The sequence below is a fragment of the Megalobrama amblycephala genome, linkage group LG21 (assembly GCF_018812025.1).
Source record: "Megalobrama amblycephala isolate DHTTF-2021 linkage group LG21, ASM1881202v1, whole genome shotgun sequence".
Lineage (NCBI taxonomy): Eukaryota > Metazoa > Chordata > Actinopteri > Cypriniformes > Xenocyprididae > Megalobrama > Megalobrama amblycephala.
This window is the reverse complement of record NC_063064.1, coordinates 13,231,374-13,256,687: the sequence shown is the minus strand read 5'-3', so window position 1 is coordinate 13,256,687 and position 25,314 is coordinate 13,231,374. Positions and strand designations below refer to the sequence as shown.

General features: G+C 37.3%; 2 protein-coding genes across 12 annotated transcripts in view; one reads left to right on the top strand and one right to left on the bottom strand.

Moving 5' to 3' along the window:
• The window catches only part of ncoa3 (nuclear receptor coactivator 3), a 55,860-nt gene extending 50,238 nt beyond the window's left edge, over nucleotides 1–5,622 (bottom strand). The window contains exon 1 of the mRNA XM_048172710.1: nucleotides 5,473–5,622. The gene's annotated coding sequence lies outside the window, so the exon portion shown is untranslated. The remainder of the gene's footprint in view (nucleotides 1–5,472) is intronic.
• Nucleotides 5,623–5,784: 162 nt separating this feature from the next.
• The window catches only part of zmynd8 (zinc finger, MYND-type containing 8), a 36,548-nt gene continuing 17,018 nt past the window's right edge, over nucleotides 5,785–25,314 (top strand). The window contains exons 1-14 of one of the 11 annotated variants that reach the window (XM_048172713.1): nucleotides 5,785–5,933; nucleotides 7,810–7,923; nucleotides 8,639–8,757; nucleotides 14,514–14,581; nucleotides 14,758–14,909; nucleotides 16,783–17,004; nucleotides 17,848–17,961; nucleotides 22,052–22,144; nucleotides 22,262–22,349; nucleotides 22,441–22,496; nucleotides 22,579–22,656; nucleotides 22,751–22,866; nucleotides 23,681–24,177; nucleotides 24,395–24,532. In XM_048172713.1, the coding sequence (XP_048028670.1) occupies nucleotides 14,557–14,581; nucleotides 14,758–14,909; nucleotides 16,783–17,004; nucleotides 17,848–17,961; nucleotides 22,052–22,144; nucleotides 22,262–22,349; nucleotides 22,441–22,496; nucleotides 22,579–22,656; nucleotides 22,751–22,866; nucleotides 23,681–24,177; nucleotides 24,395–24,532 (1,579 nt within the window). In that variant the 5' untranslated portion in view covers nucleotides 5,785–5,933; nucleotides 7,810–7,923; nucleotides 8,639–8,757; nucleotides 14,514–14,556. Of the gene's footprint in view, nucleotides 5,934–7,809; nucleotides 7,962–8,638; nucleotides 8,758–10,061; nucleotides 10,205–10,277; nucleotides 10,614–11,643; nucleotides 13,090–14,513; nucleotides 14,582–14,757; nucleotides 14,910–15,044; nucleotides 15,053–16,782; nucleotides 17,005–17,847; nucleotides 17,962–22,051; nucleotides 22,145–22,261; nucleotides 22,350–22,440; nucleotides 22,497–22,578; nucleotides 22,657–22,750; nucleotides 22,867–23,680; nucleotides 24,178–24,394; nucleotides 24,533–25,314 lie in introns of those variants that run through there. The other 10 variants (XM_048172712.1, XM_048172714.1, XM_048172716.1 and 7 more) reach the window with 10 other exon arrangements.

Genomic DNA, 25,314 nt, shown 5'->3' with positions numbered 1-25,314 from the left:
GTCAAACAACATTGACTTTCATTGTACTGGCAAAAAAAATAATTTCAAAATGTCTTTTGTTTGTTTGTTTGTTTGCCACAGAAGAAAGTAAGTCATCATCCACTAATTTAAAAGCTGGCACATTGAGATTGGTCAAGTGACAACGAATGGAGCTTTGTGACTGGAAAACTTGATGCACGAGTTTGAGAATAGGAAAAAGAACTTTCAATATTCTTCAAAATATCTTCTTTTGTGTTCCACAGAATAAAAAAAAAAAAAAAAAAAGTCATACAGGTTTGGAACAACATGAGGGTGATTAAACCATGACAGCATATTCATTTTGCGTTGAACTAATCCTTTAATTGTAGAATAAATATTCAACATTATTTCAGTTTGGCTGCAGTTCATACTCCAGCAATACAGTGGAGTTTTGTAAGTGTGGAATTCTGACTAACTCTCCACAAACCTTTCGTCAAATTGGGGGCTGGGGATGCTGGCAAAATGAAAACAAGGTGGCCGCTAAGCAGTTGAGAAGTTCATCCAAAGTTGACTTTCTCTCTTTCCATCGACTTCTCTCTCTATCTCTCCCCCCTCTCCTTCCTCTAGGCTCAACTGCTGGAGAACGCATCTGGTAACATTTACCTCGTGACTTAAAACTTTTCTCTACTATTATACAACAGGGCCCTAAACACAACACAAACACACACCAAGTCTTGCTAACTTTTTACAATGGTAACAAGACCAGACCAGGGCCTTACCCTCCCGTGGGCTTATTCAGGTGAACCCGTTTTACGAGCATTCTTCAGCAGAGGGTGAGAAAGCCAAAAATGAGAGAGGGAAAAAAAACAGGAGTGTGCACTTTTCACTCTTTAAACCTCATTAGCCGTTTTCCCCCCTCTTTCTATCCTCTTTTGACAGCAAAAACAGGAAAACAGCGACGGAATCGTGGAGAAATCTGAACTGGGCTGGAAAATGCACCAAATGAAGTACGACAGCAATGAGTAAATGAAAAACCGAACACTGTATTTTCCTCCTCAAGCCCTTTCACCGTCAAGAGAAAGTCTTTATGCACAGAAAGTGTTTGCATGTATTTCCAAGTTTCACTTTCAGACACCCACAGTACTGCAGAGAGCTTCCTTCCGCGTATGTGTGCATATCGTGCACACACCGTCGCCAGGCACATCCAGCTCGTCGTCACCGCCCGAACGACCTTGAGCCAGTCGTGCAGGAGTGTCGTCATGGCAACACAGCTTTACACAAGCAGCCACAGCTGGATGCAACTTACACATTCCTCTTAAATTCGACTTGTGCTATAGGACACTGAAGGGAGCTGTAAAACGTATCCGGCGCGCACGACGACACTCGCACGCAGATGCCATGCAGAGAAATCTTAATTATGACTCATAAGTTTCCAAATGATTCGCACAGAAATTTTGACTTACGACAAACAAACCTTCACAGTTCAGCTCTTGATCTGAGTCTAAAGAGCGAAGGGAGAAAGTTCACATGGTGTTTATCATCTCAGCAAACAGAAGACAGCAAGGATGCATTACTCTCTCTGGACTGTATTGAGAAGGACTAACTTTACTTTGCTGCTTGTTTCTCTAGTTAGCAGAATGGAAACTTTACAGCGGTCTACAAATTTGCATCGTAAATTACGCCGGGAGCTCCAAATCCAGAATATTTACGTTTGAAAATGTTTTCGTTGAGGATCATGGAGGTGCAGTAAATCATTAATATCCTGAAAGTTCCAAGCGGTTCGTTTTTCAAATTCATTCTGCACACGAGTCACTGAGATGCGAGTCAACCTCGCCGCACGTATTAAAAGTTTACAGGGCTAAAATAACCCGCCTGCACCAACACCTTTAACTACTGAGAGCAAAAAGCCATCGCAAGTAACAGGTATCACATTTCAATTAGTGCAACAATCAAGCTTTTGTTTCAACCCACTGCCACCAACACAAGCACCTTGGAGCAACACTATACACCCCCCCACCATTAATCTTACATTTGAAACAAACACACAGATACTTGATATAACTGGACCATTTTCCCTGCTCTGAAAATAACCATCACCCACAACCACACTGTTTTCCTTCTTTCACTCTCTGAGAATGGCAGCATTTCAACTCGAGGACTGAAAAATGCAAAATGAGTTAGGACGATCAGATAAGTGTCAGAAAGGTGACGAGAAGCACATTAGTCATTCTGCTGTTTCGCTAGTCACAGCCTCCTGAGATCCAAGAGAAAAGCCACAAAATATCTGTCCAAAACAGAACATCTATAATAGATGAGACATTTTAGAATAGTTCAACCAAAGATGAAAATAACTTCCATATTTAATTTCTGACTTCAGCTGAATTTTGCATGAATATTCTAGTTGATCGTTTCCAAATAATGGAAGTAAATGGGGACTAGGGTTGGCAAGCTCCAAAATTACCAAATTAATATAAAAATAAGTGTGTGTGTATATGCTACATTGCCTTGTATATATATAAATATAAAATTAAAATGGATAATAAGACTTTTGTGCAAGTTTTCCGAAGTCACATGATAGCTTTGCGTGATTGATAGACCAAAACTAAAGTCATTCTTCTCTGAAACGCATGACTGAATCAGTCTTTTGAGTCAGATCATTTCACTGAATCGACTGTCATGAGTTCAAATAGCGTTGTTACAGTTTACTAAAACTATTAAAAGGGTTTCCGTTAATTGAACTAAAGTTCATTTCAAGTTATTTGATTAAAAACTAAACGAAATAAAATAAGTTGAAGTACTAACATTACTAAAACTAAAAAAGCTAAATAGACATATAAAAAATTAATACAAATATTAATAAAACAACAATTTAGTAACATTACTAAAACTAAAATGTAAAAGAAAAGTAAAAATATAAAAAAAATAAAAGCTGATTTAAAAAATATATAAATAACTAATATAATATAGCTGCAAGCAGCGATGATGGGCACAAGTCCCGGTTTAGGGCAACTGTGCATGGTGGGCAATATGAATAATATAATAGTATACAAATAATACTAAAATAACATTGAATAAATTATTCATTTTATGGCCACTGGGTGGCAAGAATATCAGTGAATAACAGCTTAAATTTTGGTCAGTTCATTGCAAAATGCTTCAGAAGACATGAAACAAAAAGTGCACAAGTTACTTGTTCAAACTTTATAATACTTTTATGGTGCTTTTGCCTCCAGTTGTTCTGATTCAGTATCATTACATTGAAAAGATATATAGGTACATCACTAAAAATTATAAAAATATATATTTTTTTATTTTGTTGCGTTAACTATTCCTTGAACCACAACAATGGACATTAAAATAAGAAAAAAACTATAAGATGTTCAAATCAAAACTCAGATGGTCCTTCAAAAATCATGGGAAAACTTTTGCACAAGCATTTTTTTCTTCCCCTGAGAGTGTCCGAGTTAATGAGTTATAGAGCCAGAGCTAACAAATGGACGAGGACAGAGAATCTATGCATCCTTTAATTCTTAACCCCATCTGCAGTCAAAGCGTTCAACACAAGATTGATTCATAGTTAATGCAGCCTGACGCTCGGCGTGTGAGAGAGAGGGAGCTGGGGAGAAAGGAACAGATAAAGGGGGAAGGGGGGGCTCAGCCTGCGACCAGTGTGAGGAAGAGTTCAGAGGGTCTTTTCCCACACGCAGTCAGGGCATCCGTGGGTCCCGTAGCGTCTGAGCACCAACATACATCGCTGTGCATAACGCATGCTCTGTTCTCATACATCCACCGAAATGCTTCAAAAATATTCACACTTATATTAAACTATTTTTAAGCTGTGAAGAAGTGCACTAGTACTGACTAAAAAGGCTGCAGACCCAGCTTTGAAATTTAATAACATAATTATCAGGAAGATACACTGTAGAGGCAACTGGTTCTAACAATATGTTATTAAACAGTGCAAGCAGGTTATATACCTGTGCCTTCAGTGTGCAAATAATAACAAAAAGTATATTTCAAAGCGTATATATATGTCAACATAAATGCATGTGGATTTCAGGGAAACGTTGGTCCTACAAATGTGGTTCTGTTATGTTTCTATAAAAGGGCAGTGAATATTTTTGAAACGGTAGGATGTGGTCAAAGTCTCCTAGCTCACAAACTGCTGCATTTGGATCACTACAAAACGTGAATCGCTGTGAATTCAGTGGAACTTCCTCAAAATTTCCAGTAGCGCTGCAGTGCACTGAATACCTCAGGCTAAATCATTGCAATTAACATTGCAAGAGCAAAGAATGGAAGTGTTAAAAATAGTGTCTGATGACTCTGATAAGAATCGTTCATGTTCCTCCGTTCACAAAGTACACGCCTGCCATGTCTAACAATACTGTCTGGGTGGCGAGATCACTGGAGTTTGAGACACAGCCATTATTCCAGCATCTAATACAGCCGGTACAACCTACATGACACTTTATCACCATAAATACGCAATACAAAAATAAATAAATAAATGCACACACATATATTTATATATACACACATGCACACAAGATAAGAGTTATTCGGCTGACTTGAGCATCACTAAAGTGGTCAGTGCTGATTTTAATTTTATTAACCCTTCAACTGATTAATACAGCACAGTTTCATTGGCAGCAAAATAAAAGCATAAAACACTGTAAATAATCCCTAGCTTTGATTTGTTCATTCCTGACCTATGATAATTTAATCTCCACCCTCAGTGTCATTAACCAGGAAACCATCTTGTTGTTTGGGTGATTTGAACTTCATCATATTGAACTGAGAGCAACAAAACATCCTCATAATATAACACCACACAATACACCTGAATGGATCGTTTGAGGTCAATAAGTTTTTCATTAAAAACCAGAATGAAAAAGTTGGAAGAATTTATAAAAAATATGTAATTAAGACAGTGACAGATAAAGGGTTAAGAATATGTTATGCTTAAGCAAACTAACTTCAGCTCATGTAAACTATCAGGTGATCCACAAAATGGTAAACAAACTCGCTGCTGATCAAAGATTTAAAACAAGGAAAAACTCCATTGATTATTGTATTAATCTCAATATTATATTAACCAACAACGGCAATAGTACATTAAAGTCACAAATAACTTAATTATTTTGGGTTGTAGTTCATCTCAAAAGATTCAAACTGGATTCAAACCTCTCCAAAATGTTCATTAACTTAGGGAAACAGTGTTAAACTGCGTCTATTAATGGCAAAATGTTATTATGGTCACAGAAAAATACAAAAATCCACAAACGGAGCTTGTTATGAAAAGTAAACAAACATGCTGGAGAATGTTGTATCTGGCAACACCGTGTTACTACGATTATTGTCTCAAAGGCAGAATAACTAGGTGGCAAGATCCTCACCGTGGACAAGAATGTACTTCTGAATAACCGGCATCACGTAACATTGTTTCACGAACACAACAATTGCTTAAATGTTTCCATTTACGATCGCGATGAAGTGTTTCGGTTCACTTACCGGTGTAAATGTATCCCGTGAAACACTCCAGTTTCTTTAAGCCACTTCTACGCATCCGCCATCTTCAGCATTAGCTATGTTTGTTTAAATGGGAAACACTCCCAAAGCTTAAAGAAGCCTGCCTGAACCATGCGCGCGGGGAGTTCTGGGTAGTGTAGTTCTGCAATCCGGGCTATCAGCGCATTCCACACAGAGCTAAAGAGGAAAGAAACTACAAGTACATGAACCCCCGCAGATCGAAAAATAGACATCCAGTAGGAGATGGGCAGTAGTAGCAATATCGTAGAAAAAAATATAGTGCATTTATTTTTAGCTCATCCAAGGACCACATAGAGATAACAGTCACGAATCCCTAATGAGTAGGCTGACGTGCTCCTTTATTTACATAATTTGAGTGTGATTAATTCACTGTCTTCGCGAGAGATCGAATTATTTGTTCGTAGCACACCTTTTTATTCACAGTAAGTCAAATCAAATCACTTTATTGTCACTACAACATATACATAACTCTCGTGTGGTCCAACAACATTGCAGTAGTGACAGAAACAGACAATGTAGTAAATAATACACGATATTGGCCTACACAGTTTATACATTTGTACATATTATACACACAAAGTACACATTACGCCATACACAATCACTTGAACAGTTACTTGAAGTTTCAAATAAGTTGGCGTTGCAGAATGTATTTCAATTTTCAATTTTAAAGTATAGCCTGTATAAAAATGTGCCTCCACATTTAAATATTCAGGTATTTTTTTGTCACTTTTGGTGGCAAATTGATCCAAATGGGTGACAAACCGTGTGTTTTATATGGCTACAATGAAATATGTTAATTTAAAGGTAAAAATGCCCATGAAAATCAATTGTAAGTGTGCAAATATTGCCAAGTAATTAAAAAAAGTTCATTTCTGATGATTGTATGTACAGGAGGATACAAAAACAAAACATGTGGATGTGTGATATACATAATAATCAAATAATAAAAACATATAATCTTCATGCAAGAGAACTGAATGGTCAAAAGGGTGTTTTAGGATGCACTGGTGTTCTTGTGGTCTGCAGAGGCTGTAAGTGCTCTGCCCTCTGAAGACCAGACATGGAAGATAGCAATGAACTCGTCTCCATGGTGATCTCTGAGGCATACCAGTGTAGAATTTCAACTGTTGGAGGAGACAGCGCTAAAGAGGGAGGGAGGGAAGGAAAAAGAGAGGGGAGGTAGGAACGGTGGGAGGGAGGGGGAGGGGAGAATGAGAGAGTCAGACTGAGAAAGAGAGAGAGAGAGAGAGAGTAGTAATTAGCTCATTGCTTGCTGTTTCCTGTCATGACAGTTCCCTGCTATACAACCTCTGGTCTCATCTGGCCAAAAAACTTAGACGTGGAACTGAAGCATCAAGCAATTTAGCTTCAAGAACCACTGAGGAAAAACTCAAATTTTTTTTTTTTTTTTCAAATTTTATTTGTCGACTTTGTTAATTTAATCTCAAGGAAATGCCGCAGGTTGAAACGGAGTGGTATTTTTGAATATTGATGAATCATAACACGCTATATGAGATGAAAAATTGAAGTTATGAGCGTATTCGCATTTGACCACAAGACTGAGGGTGCCCCAATAACATTCTTGAGAAACCCAGAAAGAGGCCCATAGACCTGTTGTTGTTCCCTCCCCCAATTCACAGCACAATCTGACTTCCCCCTTCCGAGAGTGTGAGATGGTTTACCCCCCAACCCCCTCACTGTCTGTCCCCTTTGAAAGGACAGGAGATAGCAGTTTAAAAGGACAGGAGATTAGCCCCCAATCATCTGCATCTATAGATTCTCTACCTGCAAACATGCAGTCATGAACCTCTCTTTCACCCATCCCCTCTCCAGATGAAGTGCCTTAAAGATTTATTAGGTTAAATCACCTCGTTAGGAGTGTACGAATGAGCATTGAGTATGAAATTGAAAGTGCAATAATTACGTCTGTTTTAATATAAGGTTAGGAAATTATATCACTGGGGTTGAGGCTGCTTGAGGCAATCAGGTGTTTCATAAAAGAGATAAATGAAATGCTATATTACTTATAGATCTCTCTGTAGATCTTCAAGACTTAAATATCTTTAAGTCTTTAATCTTTAATCTTTTTTTTCTTAAATATATATATATATATACAGTATATTTATATATACTAAACCCATGACTCATCTGAAAGATACTGTAGATATGGAGCTGAATGAAATCAGCGTGCCTATGGAAAAACTCTCCATATCATCAATATTTCTTTGGCTTGAGATCTTCCATGCTGTGAGAGTGTGTGTCTGTGTCAGTATGTGTTTTGATTTATTAATGCAGCAGGGAGTCTCAGACAGCTGTCCTCAGCATAGATGACAACATGAGGAGCAGACAAGTTGAATAGCCTCCTCTAGTGGACATCTTGTGACATGACCTTACAGGCCTCGCTGAACGGTATTGACCTCAATGAACGTTTTTAATTGAAGAATTGTGTAAGTAGGCCTATTTAAAAGTCTGTTTAAACGGTTTTGAGTGATGCTATTACAAATCTGTGAAATATGTTGTACTAAAATCTTGTCTGTGATTTGCAACGAAACTATTTGTTACTCAGTGCTAGTAATACATTCTCACACAAGTCATTTGACTGTGTTTGTATTTTAAAAACTTAAAATGTGACGGATATTTGACAGTCCTGTGAAATGTGAAACCGTCTTTGGTTCCATTTTTTTGTGTGTGTGAGTAGTGTTTATATCTTTCCACCAGAGATATGTGACCTTGCCAGATTAAATTCATGACCACTGCTAATGAGTTAGCTTGTTATGTGATAAGTAACACATTTATATGTCATAGAAATACTGAGCTACTATTGTTAATTGACATGAAGGAAGGACCAAAGGTATATCTAGGAACAAAGATGTAACCAAATATTCAAGTTTGGAGAGGACAAATGTAAAAACATATGTGGATAGTTCACCCAAGTTGTTCCAAAGCTTCTGTGGAACACAAAATGAGATATTTTGAGTAAAAATGTATTAGTTTCAGTGTCCTTCACATCAGATTTTTGAACCCTAACCCTACTATAGAGCATCTAGTTATGTTTAGCATTATAAATGATAAAAATAGTAGGAGTTTTCTTTGGTTAAATGTGTGTTTTGTTGTTTCTTTTTAGATACTAAGACAAGTTTTGCATGTGGTGTGTTCTGGCAGATGACTCACTCAAAGGTGCTTCAGAACCTGTCTAACTAGAGTGGGTTTTAGATAAGCTGTGCCCAGACTCCTCCCTCTCAGGTATGTCGGAAACATATGCTCATAACATCTTGACTTTACGTTAAAGCTGAACTACACAACTTTTCAAAAAGTTTTAAAACATTAGGCATCATATTCTGGCCAACTTGTGAATGTTACTGGGCACAACTAAACGACTTTCAAACTTTTGAAGTTTTAAAACATTGGAAACATGCGCCGTGCGGCATCATGAAGACAAAATGTGTCTTCAGCTCAAAATATCAAACTAAAAAAATCAGTGTGTCCATAATGCACTATTTTCTGTGAAATTTGTCAACTCAACTGCAGAATGGCTCTGACTTTCGCTAACTAGCTAACTCGGGGCAAAAATGTGGACAAAAATTGTCACATATTCCAGCCTTAAAGTCACCATGAAATCAAAACTGATGATTCTTATTTTGTATGGAATATTGCAGTATTTATTAGAAATGATTTACCCTAAATGAGCTTAAATAAACTTCCCCTCCCTCTTGCAATGACGTGACACTTCCTGATGAAGTGTTTTTCGGCATGAGGGTGGGACAACCTGTCACTCACATGAGATCACATCCATAGCAAACCACAACGATCCAATGATCCAATCAATTGCAGATGGACAAAATCCAATCCTGCCCTACTTTTTGTCTTGTTCGAGAAGCTGTTTTTGTTCAGATATGCATCACAATGGAGAAGAAAAGAATATAGCAACTTCCGTTTCATGCCGACTTTAAGTCTCTCTCATTATAGTTTGATTAATGACCACAAATGTCCCCCACATTTAGCCAGAAATCAGTTGTTAAGATCATTGTAAGGCATACAAAATACATTTGTTAGAGTAAAACAGTAACAGTACTTCAAGAAACAACTAGATAGCCAACCCAGGTTTTATGATTTTGTAGAATCAATGATGTTGTAAGAATTAGTGAATGATTAACAAATTGAGTGAACTTCTATAACTGCATATAATATGTATCCAAATATATGTATTAAGGCTGAAAAACTTGATATTCATCATTTAAGTTGAAGATTTTTCTCTCAGTGCAGAGTTTCATTTCAGGACTCAAGGCCTGGTATAGTGACACTGCTGTAACTTTAATAATTATTTGTTTTAATTAAGCGTAAAACATCTTTAACACGAGGCTGACTGTGCGAGGTTGAGTAATTTAGCTCGGTTTTAGCTGTACAGATCAAGGCCTAGCTCCTCTTTGAGTCCAAAATCCTGCCACAGCCTGTCTGTACTGAACAAAAGACATTTACTCAGGAAACGTATCAGCCAATCAGCCGCTGCCTTTCATCCTGCCTGTGAAAACCAGCCAATCACGGAAGTGCTTTCATAGCTGTTATCACAATGTTGGCTTGGCTGGCTTGGAGAGCCGAGACTGCTGTGTAGAGAGAGAGAGGGAGGGCTGTCCTCCATGTTTTAATAAGCATTGACATTACCCACTGTGTTTTAAGCCATGCATCCACAGAGGTAAGAGATTTTTCATTGCTTATATGCTTTTTACACTACCTGTTAATGCTAATGGTTGAATTATGTCATGCAGAAATGCTGGATTTTCTGAGAGACAGGGGACAAAACCTGTCCCAACTCCAAAGAGCTGGATCCTGGCAGGCAGAGACAACTCAGAAATCACACTCACACTGTGTTTTAGTCTCCAGGATCGCATGACTGACCTGTGCTAACACTGTGACCAAAATGGCCTCTTCTGGTCTCTCTGCTAGTAATGTTTCTCTAGAGCCGGAGAAGAGCACAGTCGTGTCAGGTTATGTCACAGGCCAGGCCTCTCAAAATGGAAGGCCCTGAGGAGCAGACAGTGCAGGCTGTAAGAGGAAGCGCACACGTAGAATGGCAGAAAGAACGAGCAGCAGTTTTGGCTCAGGTTGCAAGTTAAAGCAACACTTTTCAATGGCCGACATAATGCTGAATGTCCATTTTGCTCAGGATATAGGCCTAATTCGCAAAAGCATACAGCAGATTGGTTTTGCTGACAGAGTTATTGGATCTGTAATAGAAGAGACTTTCTTTTCTATAAATAGATGGGGAATTAGGCTTGTGTTTGCCTTTCTAAGTTAAATACAGGCTTCTGTCTGTTTACTCGGGTTGTAAAGAGTCAGTACAGGCCAGGCATTTTATCAAAACTTAGTTGTGGTATGAGTTGGCTGCCATTTCAGACAGACTTCCTTTTTCGGCTGCGCAACCACAAAGATGTTTTTTGTATCTGTGTGTGAATATAAGCATTTTTCTTGATGTGGCATAATTAATATTGCGTTTGTATCCAGTATTTTAAATATTTCTCTTGGATGGCAAGTATTTGGAGACTTATTTAATTTAGCAAGGGTCTGATCAAAAGGTCATAGGAGAGGACTCTGGACTAGTGGTGTTTTTCCACAACCATAATGTCAAACTGAGGTCTTTTTATTTTTTAACCTGCTGTAGCAGTCACTGTCTGCTAAATAACCTGCGCATTTCACAGTGTGTCTGTTAACGTAAGTGGTTAAACCAGATTGTCTGTTGGTGTCACCTGTCTGAATGACAGTGTATGTGCACTTGTGATTTCCTGATATCTTTTTTTGAGCTCGTACTTCTAGACATGGGATTTTTTCTTTTGTTGCTGAGATTTTTGGGGGATGAGTCAGTTTATGTGTTAAAAAGAGCAGAGGATTATTACAATTATTAGCAATAGACAAATAACATTGTTCACGAAAAAAGGAAACTTTTAAAGCAGTGGTCTCAAACTCAATTCCTGGAGGGCCACAGCTCTGCACAGTTTTGCTCCAACCCTAATCAAACACACCTGATCCAGCTAATCAAGGTCTTCAGGATTACTAGAAACTTCCAAGCAGGTGTGAGTTGCTGTGCAGAGCTGTGGCCCTCCAGGAATTGATTTTGAGACCACTGCTTTAAAGGTTTTCATTATTAATTCTTGTTTCATTGTTTTAAAAATATTTTCATTCAATTTTAAATGTATTTCACTCAAATGTATGTTATTTCATGTGGTCTAACCATCATTTTTTTGCACCATGAATAAAACTGTTTACACATTTTAATCATTACTGTCAAAAAAAGTCATAAAATATATTTTTCATGATAAATATATAATAATATATGTATATATTTTACAAATATCATCACGAATTATTCATTGATAAATATAAGTCGCACCACATGACATTTTACAACCTGAACTAACCTTGTCTTGTCATAAAATGGTCAAATTATCTGATATTTAAGAGACTTATTGACCTTGAGAAAGTCGTAAAGGGTCCATAGGGGTCCTCTCTGTGACATAATTTCCTGTTTTTATTTTCTTCATCATTTTCTTTGGTTATACCACATGACTTGGACAAAGTGTTTCAAATGTTGCAGTAAAGCAGTTTTATTAAAATATATTTTTTTTCTAAATAAACAGCAAGGAAGATAATAATTAGGCTTTTTTCTTCATTATCAAGACAGTACCACCCTGACATTTTTACTTTATGCCCCCCCCCCCCCAAAAAAATCTAAATGATTAAAAATTAAAAACATGCCCAGTATTATATGTCATTATATGTATAAATTGTATTTTAAATGTGTAAAAAAAATCCCCAAAACAATAGATCCAGACCGAAAAATGAGCTTCATCATGTCACTGAACCTATTACAACATTACTGTGCAAACTGATATTATTTTTAGTTGGTACATGAGCTCATTTTGGCAGGCGGCTGACTGTAAGTCAGTCTTGAGCAGCTAAATGGGTGAACATAAGGAGTATTCCCAAGACCTGCAATTTACCATGACTCCGATTACATTTTCCAGCCTTTTCTTTGTCTCATGGTGTTTACAAGGCCCTTTCTGCATTCCTGTAAGCCGCTCATTTGTCAAATCTCCATCCGGCTCTTGCTTAACGCGGCAAGGAGAGAGAATGCGATCAAAATGGTCGCCCTTAGCAGTGACTGCAGGAGGAGGAAAAGAATAAAACCATCGGACATGTTTGTCTGAACATCTACGTCCTGTGTTTATTCACACCGGTAGTTTTCAGAGCAGAATATGAGTATTTTCCTGGTAAATGGCAGCAGCAGCCCTCCCTGCATTGCAGCAGTGTATCAGAGCAGAGAGAGGGGAGCAGGGAGAGCCTGTGTGGCACACACAGCGCCAGCCGCCCAATCACGCGCCTCCGTGTGGCTCTCAAACCAATCGGCAGCACACAGCTGAGGTTAAAGATTGACAATCGCTCTGAGAGCAGCAGGGAGAGCAAGGCCCTTCTGGAAAATTCTGCACCCATCTTTGTCTCATCCCTCACTGCCTTTAAATCTGAAAAAACATATTTAAAAGGCTCAGCCTGAAGAATCTGTGTACTGTGCCTGTAAAGAAAAAGGTATGCTGTTATTATATGTCAGTTTTTAGATGGAGGATCATACAATGCTAGTGGGATTGTGTGTTTTTGGGGGGAGGAATCTTGTATTTTAAGGTTATACGAGTATCTGTGACTGTATTTTGCCATTTTTAACTCATGTTTTCGCGTTTTTGCTTGTGTAAGAAGAACTGGATTCTGCTGTGGGTGGGGAGTGGATGGTGCATGTAGGTTGGACGTGAGGAGGCCAAGATGGCAAGTGCTCATGCTCTACAGATGTTTGCCTTGTGCATGCTGTCAACACACCCCCTCCCCATCTGCATCTCTGAAGGTTGGGGGTGCAGGACACAGCAAGATATCGCTGCCACATCAGTGCAAACGCATGAGAATAGACCTTGTGGCTGTCAATAACTGGGTGATTGTTGTCTTTGATAATTTTGAGGTTTGTTCTTCTAAGAGGATGTGCTCTGTTCCTCAGTTCATGAACGAGAAATGGTGGGCGTGTGCGATAATGACCCAGGCATCAGGAGAGAAAAGGGGCCTTTTTAAAACCATTCAGGCTGCAAAATGGCTGAAATGGAAAATGTTATGTCGCATGGAAGGTTTCAAGTCTACGTGCCACATCCAAAATTGAAATTGAGGTTTAGCGTTGGCATCAACCGACAGTATATCTGATGAGTTATGGACCATCGCTCTGATGTGCACATCACATTCAGATGGTGTTTGTGTGTTTATTGGGATTTCTAATAGAAATTTCTCTCTTGGCAGTGAGAGGAAACCATCTTGGCACTACCTTTGCCAGCGTTATAACTAAACTGAACTGCCTTTGATTGGAGAAAAGCACATTATTATTATTATTATCCAGAAAGGAAACTGCTTTGCCTTTTACATAAATGTGATGTTTTTATGTTAACGAAACCATCAGGAAAGGCCACAGCTGATTTGTTTTCGCTAGTATCAAATGTTCATTTGTATGTGGACTGCCACATGATGTTTCATCTAATATGCTTATTCTTAACGTTCAGCTTCTTCAGCAATAAGTATAAGATACCTGTAAGTGTGCATTTTGGATTCAGATTAGCATTTGTCCAGAACGAGCGGGCCCTCAGAGTGGAGAATAAGCATATTGTGTTGATTTCGAAGGAGGCCCTGCTGTGAATCTGACGTCAAAGGGCTCATTCACTGTGAACTTCCTTCTCTTCTGCATTCAAAGCTGTTGACATAAAGCCTGAATTCAGTGTAATACTATATGGAGGCATTTGCTTTTTTGGTGTTTGGTAAAATGGCGAAGTTAGGTTAGATTTTATCATGTTTTTTAGCTTCATAATTGCTAAAAACTTTCTGCATGAAGGTGAAAAATGAATTCAAGCATAATTTTAGTAAAGCCACAGTAGATATAGGTGTAAAAATGGACATTTAATATCATTAATTTCTTTTTATTGTGGCAGTTTGGCTGAAGGAGAAGGGAAGGAGTCAGATGCAATTGAAGGGATGGAAATCGCAACACGATCCAAGGGTGAGAATTGTCCTTGATGTGATGAGAATGCCACATTTATTTCCACATTCAAGTGTGAAAACAGCGCAAAAGTGTCAGCTGCCATATTTGTTGATGTTTTTCAGTATGGTTTAGTTTATTAGTACAGTTTTACCTGTACTATGTTCACATCAGTAATTTGTCCTATTACTGTGCAGGCTCTGATCAAGGGTCAGCGGAAAGGAGCGTCCCTAAGCGCAAGGTTTCCAGCCCCCCTCACTCCTCAAATGGACACTCCCCTTCCGAATCCTCCTCCAGTCCTGTGAAAAAGAAGAAAAAACCAGGAGCCGTTAATAGCAGTAAAGATCAGGTGCAATTTTCGCTCCCTTTACAAGCCCTTGTTCAGTCCTGCATGTCAGTCATTCACTAATTTCAGTGTCTGTCTGTTTTTTTTTTTGTTTTTTTTTGTCTTTTGGGTGGCTTCTTCGTGGTGATACACTGCAAGATTTGATGGTATTCATCATTACCTTCATCCTGATATAGATGTACTTTTTATGATATAGTCACTTGTTGGGCCATTTGTTTTTCTGTGGTTTTAGATTGAAAAGAATTTAAACCTGATTGTCCTGTTTTAGGACCCCTCTAAACAAGCCCTGGTCAAGCCCTGGTATCGGCTATTGATAAACCCTCTTGAGTCGACCGCTACCGATGTTTTTTTTCAGGGGATCCAAACCACTTTGACAGTGACATTAATTTTCACAAATAACCTAAGGTCCTCATCTTCAGTTTTACAACCTGAATTCTGGAAATGTTGGGACGTTTTTTTAAATTTGCTATTGCTGTTGTAATAGCTGCAGTATGTGGTTTTGTATTGTCCTGCTGAAATGCACAAAGCCTTCCCTCAAATAGATGTCATCTGGAGGGGAGCATATGTTGCTCTAAAACCTTTACATACCTTTCAGCATTCATAGTGCCTTCCAAAACATGCAAGCTGCCCATACCGTATGCACTTATGCACCCCCATACCATCAGAGATGCTGCATTTTGAACTGAACGCTGATAACACACTGGAAGGTCTCCCTCCTCTTTAGCCCGGAGAATGTCAAATTTGGACTCGTCTGACCATAGAACACTTATCCACTTTGAAACAGTCCATTTTTAATGAGTCTTGGCCCACAGGACACAATGGCACTTCTAGACCATGTTCACATATGGCTTCCTTTTTGCATGTTAGAGATTTAGTTGGCATCTGCAGATGGCACGGCGGATTGTGTTTACCAACAGTGGTTTCTGGAAGTATTCCTGGGCACGTTTAGTAATGTCATTGACACAATCATGCCGATGAGTGATGCAGTGTCGTCTGAGGGCCCGAAGACCACGGCTATCCAATAAAGGTCTTCGGCCTTATCCCTTACATACAGAGATTTTTTGATGATGTTATGCACTATAGATGATGAGATTTGCAAAGCCTTTGCAATTTGACATTGAGGAACATTGTTTTTAAAGTATTCCACAATCTTTTTACGCACTCTTTCACAGATTGCCCATCTTTACTTCTGAGAGACTCTGCCTCTCTAAGACATCCCTTTTATAGCTAATCATGTTACAGACCTGATGTCAATGAACTTAATTAGTTGCTAGATGTTCTCCCCGCTGAATCTTTTCAAATTTCTTGCTTTTTCATCCATTTGTTGCTCCCATGCCAACTTTTTTGAGCCCTGTAGCAGGCATCAAATTTGAAATGAGCTCATTTATTGGATAAAAGTGTAAAAATTCTCTGTTTAAACAGTTATGTTATCTATGTTCTATTGTGAAGAAAATATTGGCTCACGTGATTCGAAAATCTTATAGCTTTTATTTATTCAAATTTAAAAACGTCCCAACATTTCCGGAATTTGGGTTGTATGAGACAGATAATGAGCTTAGCCAAAAAAATTCAAGGCAGGTGGCAGTCATGCAAGCTAAGCAGAAATGTGTATCCAGGGACAGACTATAATTCATGTTGATGCAGCTGCTATGAATTATTAGACCTGAGCTTGTTTCTGCCTCTAACAAGGATGCATTTACCTTTGTGTTACAGACTGAAATGCCATTAATTCAGTACCCATTCGTCTACATTTGCTCTCCTTTGTCCTTCCATGCCACTCCCTTTTTGATAACTGTTGTGCCTGCTTGTTTTGTCTTGTTACCTTTAATACTTGTTTTGAAACCCCGACCCTCTGTTTCTCTCGCCCGCATTCCAGTCAGAACTAAGACATGGTCCCTTTTACTATGTGAAGCAGCCCGCACTCACCACAGACCCTGTTGATGTTGTACCGCAGGACGGGCGGAATGACTTCTACTGTTGGGTGTGCCACCGCGAGGGCCAGGTGCTCTGCTGTGAGCTCTGCCCGCGCGTCTACCATGCTAAGTGCCTCAAACTGGCCGCAGAGCCCGAAGGAGATTGGTTCTGTCCTGAATGTGAGGTACTGGCTCATGCGGCTCCACTTCGTCTAAAAAAATAAAAAAAAATTTAAAAAATTTAAAAAATCATCTTAACAGTGCGGAATTTTTTTTTTAAAGATTTTTTTGGTTTATTTTTATTTTTTCCCAAAGTCCATTTATAATATAAAAGTCACAATTTATAATTGCCTGGCAATTTTCCACCCTTTTGAATTAAACATGCTTATTTTGCTAATGTAAATTTGAAACTTCTACACTGTGTGTAAATGACCTCTTTTTATTTGGCTAACCTTTTCGCATGTGAAATGCAAAAGTTACTAAGTTGCTGAATACCGAACATAAGCTGAAGCGTAAATGGGGGCAGTCATATACCATGACGATGTTTTCTGAATGACCCATTTTTGTAGTTTACAATACATTTTTAAAACTTATTCTTATCTGTTTTTTATGATATAGAAACATGTTTTTAATCTTTGCATTTAAAGAAAGCTGTAAAGTAAGCATGAAACGGAAGTTGCAATAGTCTTTTCTTCCCTATTGTTATGAATATCCGAGTGAAACGGCTTCTTGAACAAGAAAAAATGTTGGGTGGGACTTGAGTTTGTCCATCGGGAATTGATTGGATCATTGGATTGTTGTGGTTTGCTATTGCTGTGATCTCATGTAAGTGACAGGTTGTCCTGCCCTCACACCAGTAAACACATCATCAGAGAAGAGATGATGTATAAAGATTACGAGGGCATGTGAATTTTAATTATATAATGATGTGCATGGATAAATAATTTATAATAATAATTCTGCAATATTCCCTAATTGTCCATTTTGATTTCATGTTGACTTTAGGCTTTTCTCTCTTTTCTTTACAGAAAATAACAGTTGCTGAGTGCATAGAGACCCAGAGTAAAGCTATGACGATGCTTACATTGGACCAGCTGTCTTTCCTGCTGAAGTTTGCTCTTCAGAAGATGAAGCAGCCAGGTGTAAGTTTCATGACTTTTGATTCAGTTCCTTCAGTGGATCCAGGATTTAGTTTACATTAGAGAGTTGTGCCTAGATCTAGTGCAAAAACAAAGCAATGATGTAAAATTTTACCATTGTCCAACTTTAAAAAAAAAAATTGAATACTTCCAAATGAAATGAGAATTAAAGCCCCCTTTCTACCTAGAACAGGTACAGACACATTTAGCACACCTGAAAAGCTCCATGTACGTCTCAATGGTGCTTTTTAGTGTTGCTTTCACATTAGAGCATTTGGTTTGTTTGGTTGGGTTAAAATAGTTTTTCTACACGGCAGACCAACACAAAGTTCTGTGCATGTAAAGTTTTGGTGGTTAATCCAAAGGGCACTGTAAAAAAAAATTGTTAAATTTATGGGGAAAAAACTGGAAGCTGTGTTTGCAAGAAATTCATTGTTAAAAAAAAAAAATACCGTGATAATGTTTCCAATATTACAGGATGACATATTGATATAATGGCATATAACCTATAACCATATATTTCATTAATTCAATTCAATTAATTTCACATTTATTTGTAAAGCGCTTTCACAATACATATTGTTTCAAAGAAGCTTCGCGGAAAATGCATGTTTCTATGTTACAATTAAGAGTAATCTGTTATCAGGTGACTGTTAAACTAATGGCCATATTGCAGAAATTTACAGTTCTAAGACAATATATACAGATGCAGATCATGAAGTTAGCTAACATCATATATTCATTTAAGCAAAAACAATGAGCATGGTAAAGCAATGTTTACATGTTGTGATGATTACAATATATGGGAAAAAATGGCAATTTTGTATGTTGATTCAGAGTTTGTGTTATCTGAAGTCCTCACAAATGTTTGGTGATCTGAAAATCTTCATAAGAGCCTGATCCAAACTTTTTACCATTATAGTAATCCAGTCTAGAGGTCATGGATGCATGAACTAGCTTGTCTGCATCAGAAACAGACAACATGTTCTGTAGATTTATGATGTTTTTGAGGTGGAAGAAGGCTTTTTGTAAGTTGCAAAATATGATTTTCAAAAGAAAAGTTGTGGTCTAATATAGATAACACCCAGATCTTTAACTGTAGAGGATGAAGTAATAATACATCGTTCAAGATGTAAGGGCTTCTGTGTTTAGGTTTTTGAGTCCAATAATTTATATCTCTGTCTTATCTGAATTTAATAGCAGAAAATGACAGGTCATCCAAAAGGTTACATCTTTAACACACTCTGTCAACTTGGATAATTCAGAAGTGTTCTGGTCTAGATGAAATATATGACAGGGTATTATCAGCATACAATGAAAACTAATGTTTGATATTAGCAGAGGGCCCAAAACAGACCCTTGCAGCACCCCATGCTTTACTGGTGTTAAATTAGATAATTCCCCATTTACATAAACAAAATGATAACGATCAGACAGGTAGGATCTAAACAACTTTTTATGCCTGTCCATTATATCATTAAGTGATATACAGTGCCCGCCAGTTATTGGCACCCTTAGTAAATATGAGCAAAGGTGGATGAAAATAAATCTGCATTGTTTATCCTTTTGATCTTTCATTCAAAAAAATCACAAAATTCTAACCTTTCATTGAAGGAAAACAGTTGAAAGTGGGGGGAAACTCACATTATGAAATAAATGTTTTTCTCCAAAACATGTTGTCCACAATTATTGGCACCCCTAGAAATTCTTATGAGTAAAATATCTCTGAAGTATATTCCCATTCATATTTACATTTGTACTTGTCCACAGGAGAATAAACATGAGGAAACACAAATGCCAAATTCCCGTAATCATTCATCACAATGAGTAAAACCAAAGAATATAGTTCTGATGTGCAGCAAAAGATTGTTGGGCTTCACAAAATAGAAAGTGACTGTAAGAAAATACCTAAAACATTGAAAATCCCCATTTCCACTATCAGGGCAATAATTAAGAAGTTCCAATCAACTAAAGATGTTACAAATCTGCCTGGAAGAGGACGTGTGTCTAAATCGTCCTAATGTGAAGTGAGGAGGAAAGTTTGAGTGGACAAAGACTCTCCAAGGATCACAGCTGGAGAATTGCAGAGGTTAGTTGAGTCTTGAGTCTCAGAAAGCCTAAAAAGAATGATCAAACAGCTCCTGCATCCCCACAAGATGTTCGGGAGGGTTTCAAGAAAAATCTTCTGCTCTCATCCAGAAACAATCTCCAGCATATTCAGTTGTCAGACACGACTGGAACTTCAAACAGGACCGGCTTCTATGGTCAGATGAAACTAAAAAAAGAGCATTTTGGCAGCAAACCCACCAGATGTGTTTGGTGCACACATGAATAAAAATTACCCCATGCCCACGGTTAAATATACTGCTGGATCTTTAATGTTGTGGGCCTATTTTTCTGCTGGAGTCCTGGACATCTTGTTCAGATGCATGGTATCATGGATTCTACCAAATATCAACAGATAAAAAATCAAAACCTGACCGCTTCTGCTAGAAATCCAATAATGGGCCATAGTTGGATCTTCCATCAGGACAATGATCCAAAACAAACATCAAATCCAACTCAAAAATGGGTCACTGAGCACAAAATGAAGCTTCTGCCATGGCCATCTCAGTCCCTGACCTGAACCCTAAAGAAAATGAGTGGAGTGAACTGAAGAGAAGAAGCACCAACATGGAGCTGGAATCTGAAGGATCTGGAGAGATTCTGCATGAAGGAATGGTCTCTGATCTCTTGTCAGGTGTTCTCCAAACTCATCAGGCATTATAGGTGAAGACTCAGAGCTGTTATCTTGGCAAAAGGAGGTTGCAAAAAGTTTTGAATAAAAGGGTGCCAATAATTGTGGCCAACGTGTTTTGGAGAAAAACATTTATTTCATAATGTAAGTTTCCCCCCACTTTCAATTATTTTCCTTAAATGAAAGGTTATCATTTTGTGAATTTTTTAAATGAAAGATCAAAAGGATAAACAATGCAGATTTATTTTCACAGCTGCTTTTGCTCATAATTACTAAGGGTGCCAATAATTGTGGAGGGCACTGTAATGTTAATATACCATGCTACTTGAACTATCAAAATCTAAATGTGCTTTTTACCTTAAAATGCACTGATAACCACCATAGGTGGCAAAATAGAAAGCCATGCAATAAATCAGAGTTCATCATAAATGGCCAATATACTAGACAATGAACAAGGCAAAATATCATGTCATGTCCCTTAACTGATTTTCAACATACATTATATAGTAATTCATAGTTTTTACTTTAAAAACCATACATTTTACAGTATTCTAAAGTAAAATTACAGATAATGCAATCTTAAACCATTTACAATTAATAACTTAGTTAACCAATAAGAGATTTTAACTTTTTTTTATTTCAAGCAGTTTTACAGTGTACAAAAAGCAGTAAAACACAAAAACAAATGTGAAGACACCCTTAAAGAGCCACCTCAGATCATGGAGCAGTCTTTCTTAACAGGAAAAATCTCATTTATCTTCTCACCTTCTCCAAACTTTTTCACAGAGAAAGACTTTTATTTGGGAAAACAAATGTCTCCAATATATTTGGAGTGTTTATGTAGTATCAATCATATAGTATTACTATCTTGGCCTGTAGTCTAAATGCCATAGTTGGTGGAGGTGGTAAAGTGAAAGATATTCTGCTCAATACCAGTCATGCTAAGACAGTGAGGGCATTATTGCACTTTCGTCAAGACAGTTCATTTCCTCGCCCTGATGTTGATCTAAATGTGAATGTGTGGCTGTTAAGCTCCAAAAAAAGCCTCAAGCAAAAGTTATCAGAAGAATTCATGCACTACATCTCAGATCTTTTGAAACCATATGATAGCTTTTTGTGGAAATAGACCAAATTTTTATCGTTTTTGAAAGAACTAAATCATGCACAGTATTTATGGTCATCATTCACTTTCATTATATAAAAACAGCTTGGACATTCTGCTAAATATTTATTTTTGTGTTTCATGGAAGAAGGAAAGTCATTCAGTTATATAAAGACATGAATATGAGTAAATGATTTTAATTCTTGGGTGAACTATACCTTCAATACAAAATTTCTCCCTCTTTTTTTCCCCAGACTGAACCATTTCAGAAGCCGGTGTCGTTAGAACAGCATCCTGATTATGCAGAGTATATATTTCATCCCATGGATCTCTGCACTTTAGAAAAGGTGAAAGTGAAGCATTTGACTCTGGAAAAATCAACATTTTCAAATCTTAGGAATGTATGATATCTGGCATGTTATGAAAGGGTTTCATTAGTGTGTTCACTTTTTGTTCCTATTTAGAATATCAAAAAGAAAATGTATGGCTCCACTGAGGCTTTCCTGGCTGATGTGAAGTGGATTTTGCACAATTGTATCATTTATAATGGAGGTTGGTTGTTAACAGTTCCACAGTATTGTCAAATTTGTTTCTGCTGAGTGTTTATCTTAAAACTATCTGTTTCCATCTGTTTTTTTCTTAGGCAACCATAAACTTACAGCAACGGCTAAAGTTATTGTAAAAATCTGCGAGCATGAAGTATGTATTGTAATTTATAAGAATTATAAGCCAAAATAAGCTTTGTTCAGTGGCAGTTTTTTAAACATGAATTACCTTTCAGATGAATGAGATCGAGGTCTGTCCAGAGTGCTATCTCTCTGCATGCCAGAAAAGGGACAACTGGTTTTGTGAACCATGTGTGAGTGTTTTACACTAAACAAAATGAAATTCCTTCTTCACATAGTAACCAGTGTGAGTTACCCATCTGTTCATGAAATATGTGTGTGCATCAGAGCAACCCCCACCCTCTGGTATGGGCCAAGCTGAAGGGATTCCCATTTTGGCCTGCCAAAGCTCTTCGAGACAAAGATGGACAAGTGGATGCACGGTTCTTTGGGCAACATGACAGGTGAGGAACCATTGAACCATGTCATAACCATCCGCTATGTGGCAAAATGTCAATCAATAACTTAATTTGCTCCATGTTAATCTGAGTTTTTAGTCCTAATCAGAAGTGAGCATCAACAGTGTTGCATATTCGCACATTTTAACAGCCCTACTACACGTCAATTATTTCTTTGAATAATTGATTAATCCGATAAAAATGTATATACATATTTAAAATAATATTCCACATTCTGCCCAATGTTCTTCTCCAAATTGAAGGCAATAAAGTCAATTTTAAATGTAGTTTATTCTATCCATTTTGTGCATAAAAAGATTTTAAAAAATTACTAAATAAATAATTTATTTTATCCTGTAAGAAACATTTACATTCATTTACAGTTACAATACTCATAAAAACATCATTATGTGCATTTACTTAAAAATTACTATCAATTTAAAATCTATTTAACATCAAATATTTCATCAAAAGAATATTTTAATTATTTCATTGACATTTAACATATGTGGTGCCTTGTTTTTCCCCCAAATGTTTTTTCCATAAGATGTTTTTCATATAATTATACGTCACTGAGCTTGTTTATGAACAGTGCACAAATTACTTTCAATATGGATTTTATTGTTGAAATTTTATAGATTAGATAGTTGTTGCAGCCCTGCATTTCTCCACTTCTGATATCTGTATATTAAATAAATGTTTTGATTGGCTGTGATTGATATTGTGCAGAAAAATTACTTGACATTTCACATAATTACTTATTATATATGTAACTTCATTCTGTTTTATTTTATTCTAACTTATTCGTTTTAAAATACAGGGCCTGGGTTCCTATTAACAACTGCTACCTCATGTCCAAAGAGATTCCCTTCTCTGTGAAAAAGACCAAGAGCATCTTCAACAGTGCCATGCAGGAGATGGAGGTGTATGTAGAAAACATCCGCAAAAAATTTGGAGTCTTTAATTACGCCCCATTCCGCACACCCTACACACCAGACAACCAGTTTCAGATGCTTGTGGACCCGGGAAATCCTGGCGCGGGCTCCATCAAACCTGAAAAACTTGAGAAGATCAAGTTTAGCTTTGATGTAACGGCATCTCCTAAGTTGCTCGTGGGCAAGAGCATGGTGTCCAGTGGGAGCGTAGGGGGCGGGACAGGAAGACGAATCTCATTGACGGACATGCCTCGTTCACCAATGAGCACTAACTCTTCTGCCCATACGGGATCTGATGGAGAACAGGAGACTGCAGAGAAAGGTCATGCTAGAGCGGCCCTGCCCCATTACAGCACTGGAGAGGAGTCACTGGATTGCACTGGTATATATATGACTGAAACATGCACACTGTTGCGTTGCATATGGACTTGTGAAGTCAAATATATTGAAAAGGGCTTTGAAGATATAGTAGAGTTCAGAAGCAACCTGACAAAAACATGTACTGCTATAGTTTTAGACACAGTAATTAATGTAATTATGTTATAATAGTATTCAAATATAGCAGTATGTATTAATAAAGCTCATTTCCACTCTTACAGCATCACCTGCCCCTCCTAGAGCGGGTCTCACGGGCAACACCTTAGAGAGCCCTAAACCCTTCCACTCACCAGCTCCCAGCACCCCGGTTAAACAGGAGAAGACCCCCACCACTGGCAGCATCCTCAACCTCAACCTTGGTAAACCTCCATCAGTTGATTAATCTGTTGATTATTTCTTTGATTAATTGTTTAATCTGATAAAAAAAAAATAGCTAAATTTATTTTCTGAATATACACTATCATTCAAAAGTGTGGGGTTTAAATGTTTTTGTTTTCTTATGCTCAAAAAAGCTGCATTTATATTGTGAATATTATTACATTTTAAAATAACTGTTTTCTATTTTAAATATATTTCAAATGTAATTTATTCCTGTGATGGCAAAGCTGAATTTTCAGCATCATTAATCAAGTCTTCAGTGTCACATGATCCTTCAGAAATCATTCTAATATGCTGATTTGGTGCTCAAAAACATTTCTTATTATTATCAATGTTGAAAACTACAGAAGAGGATTAGGGCCAAGCAATAATAAAAAAAATAAAACCATCTCGAGATTAAAGTTGTTAAATTTCAAGAAAAAACTCGTTAAATTTCGAGAAAAAACTCGAAATAAAATGTTGAGATTAAACTCGTTAAATTGCGAGAAAAAACTCGTTACATTTCGAGAAAAAAGTCAAGATAAAATGTTGAGAATAAAGTCATTAAATTACGAGAAAAAAATCCTTAAATTACGAGAACAATTTCGTTAAATTATGAGAAAAATGTAGTTACATTTCGAGAACTTTATTAATGACTTTCTCGTAATTTAATGACTTTCTCAACATTTTATCTCGACTTTTTTCTCGAAATTTAACGAGTTTTTTCTCAAAATTTAACAACTTTAATCTCGAGATGGTTTTATTTTTTAATTATTGTATTGTA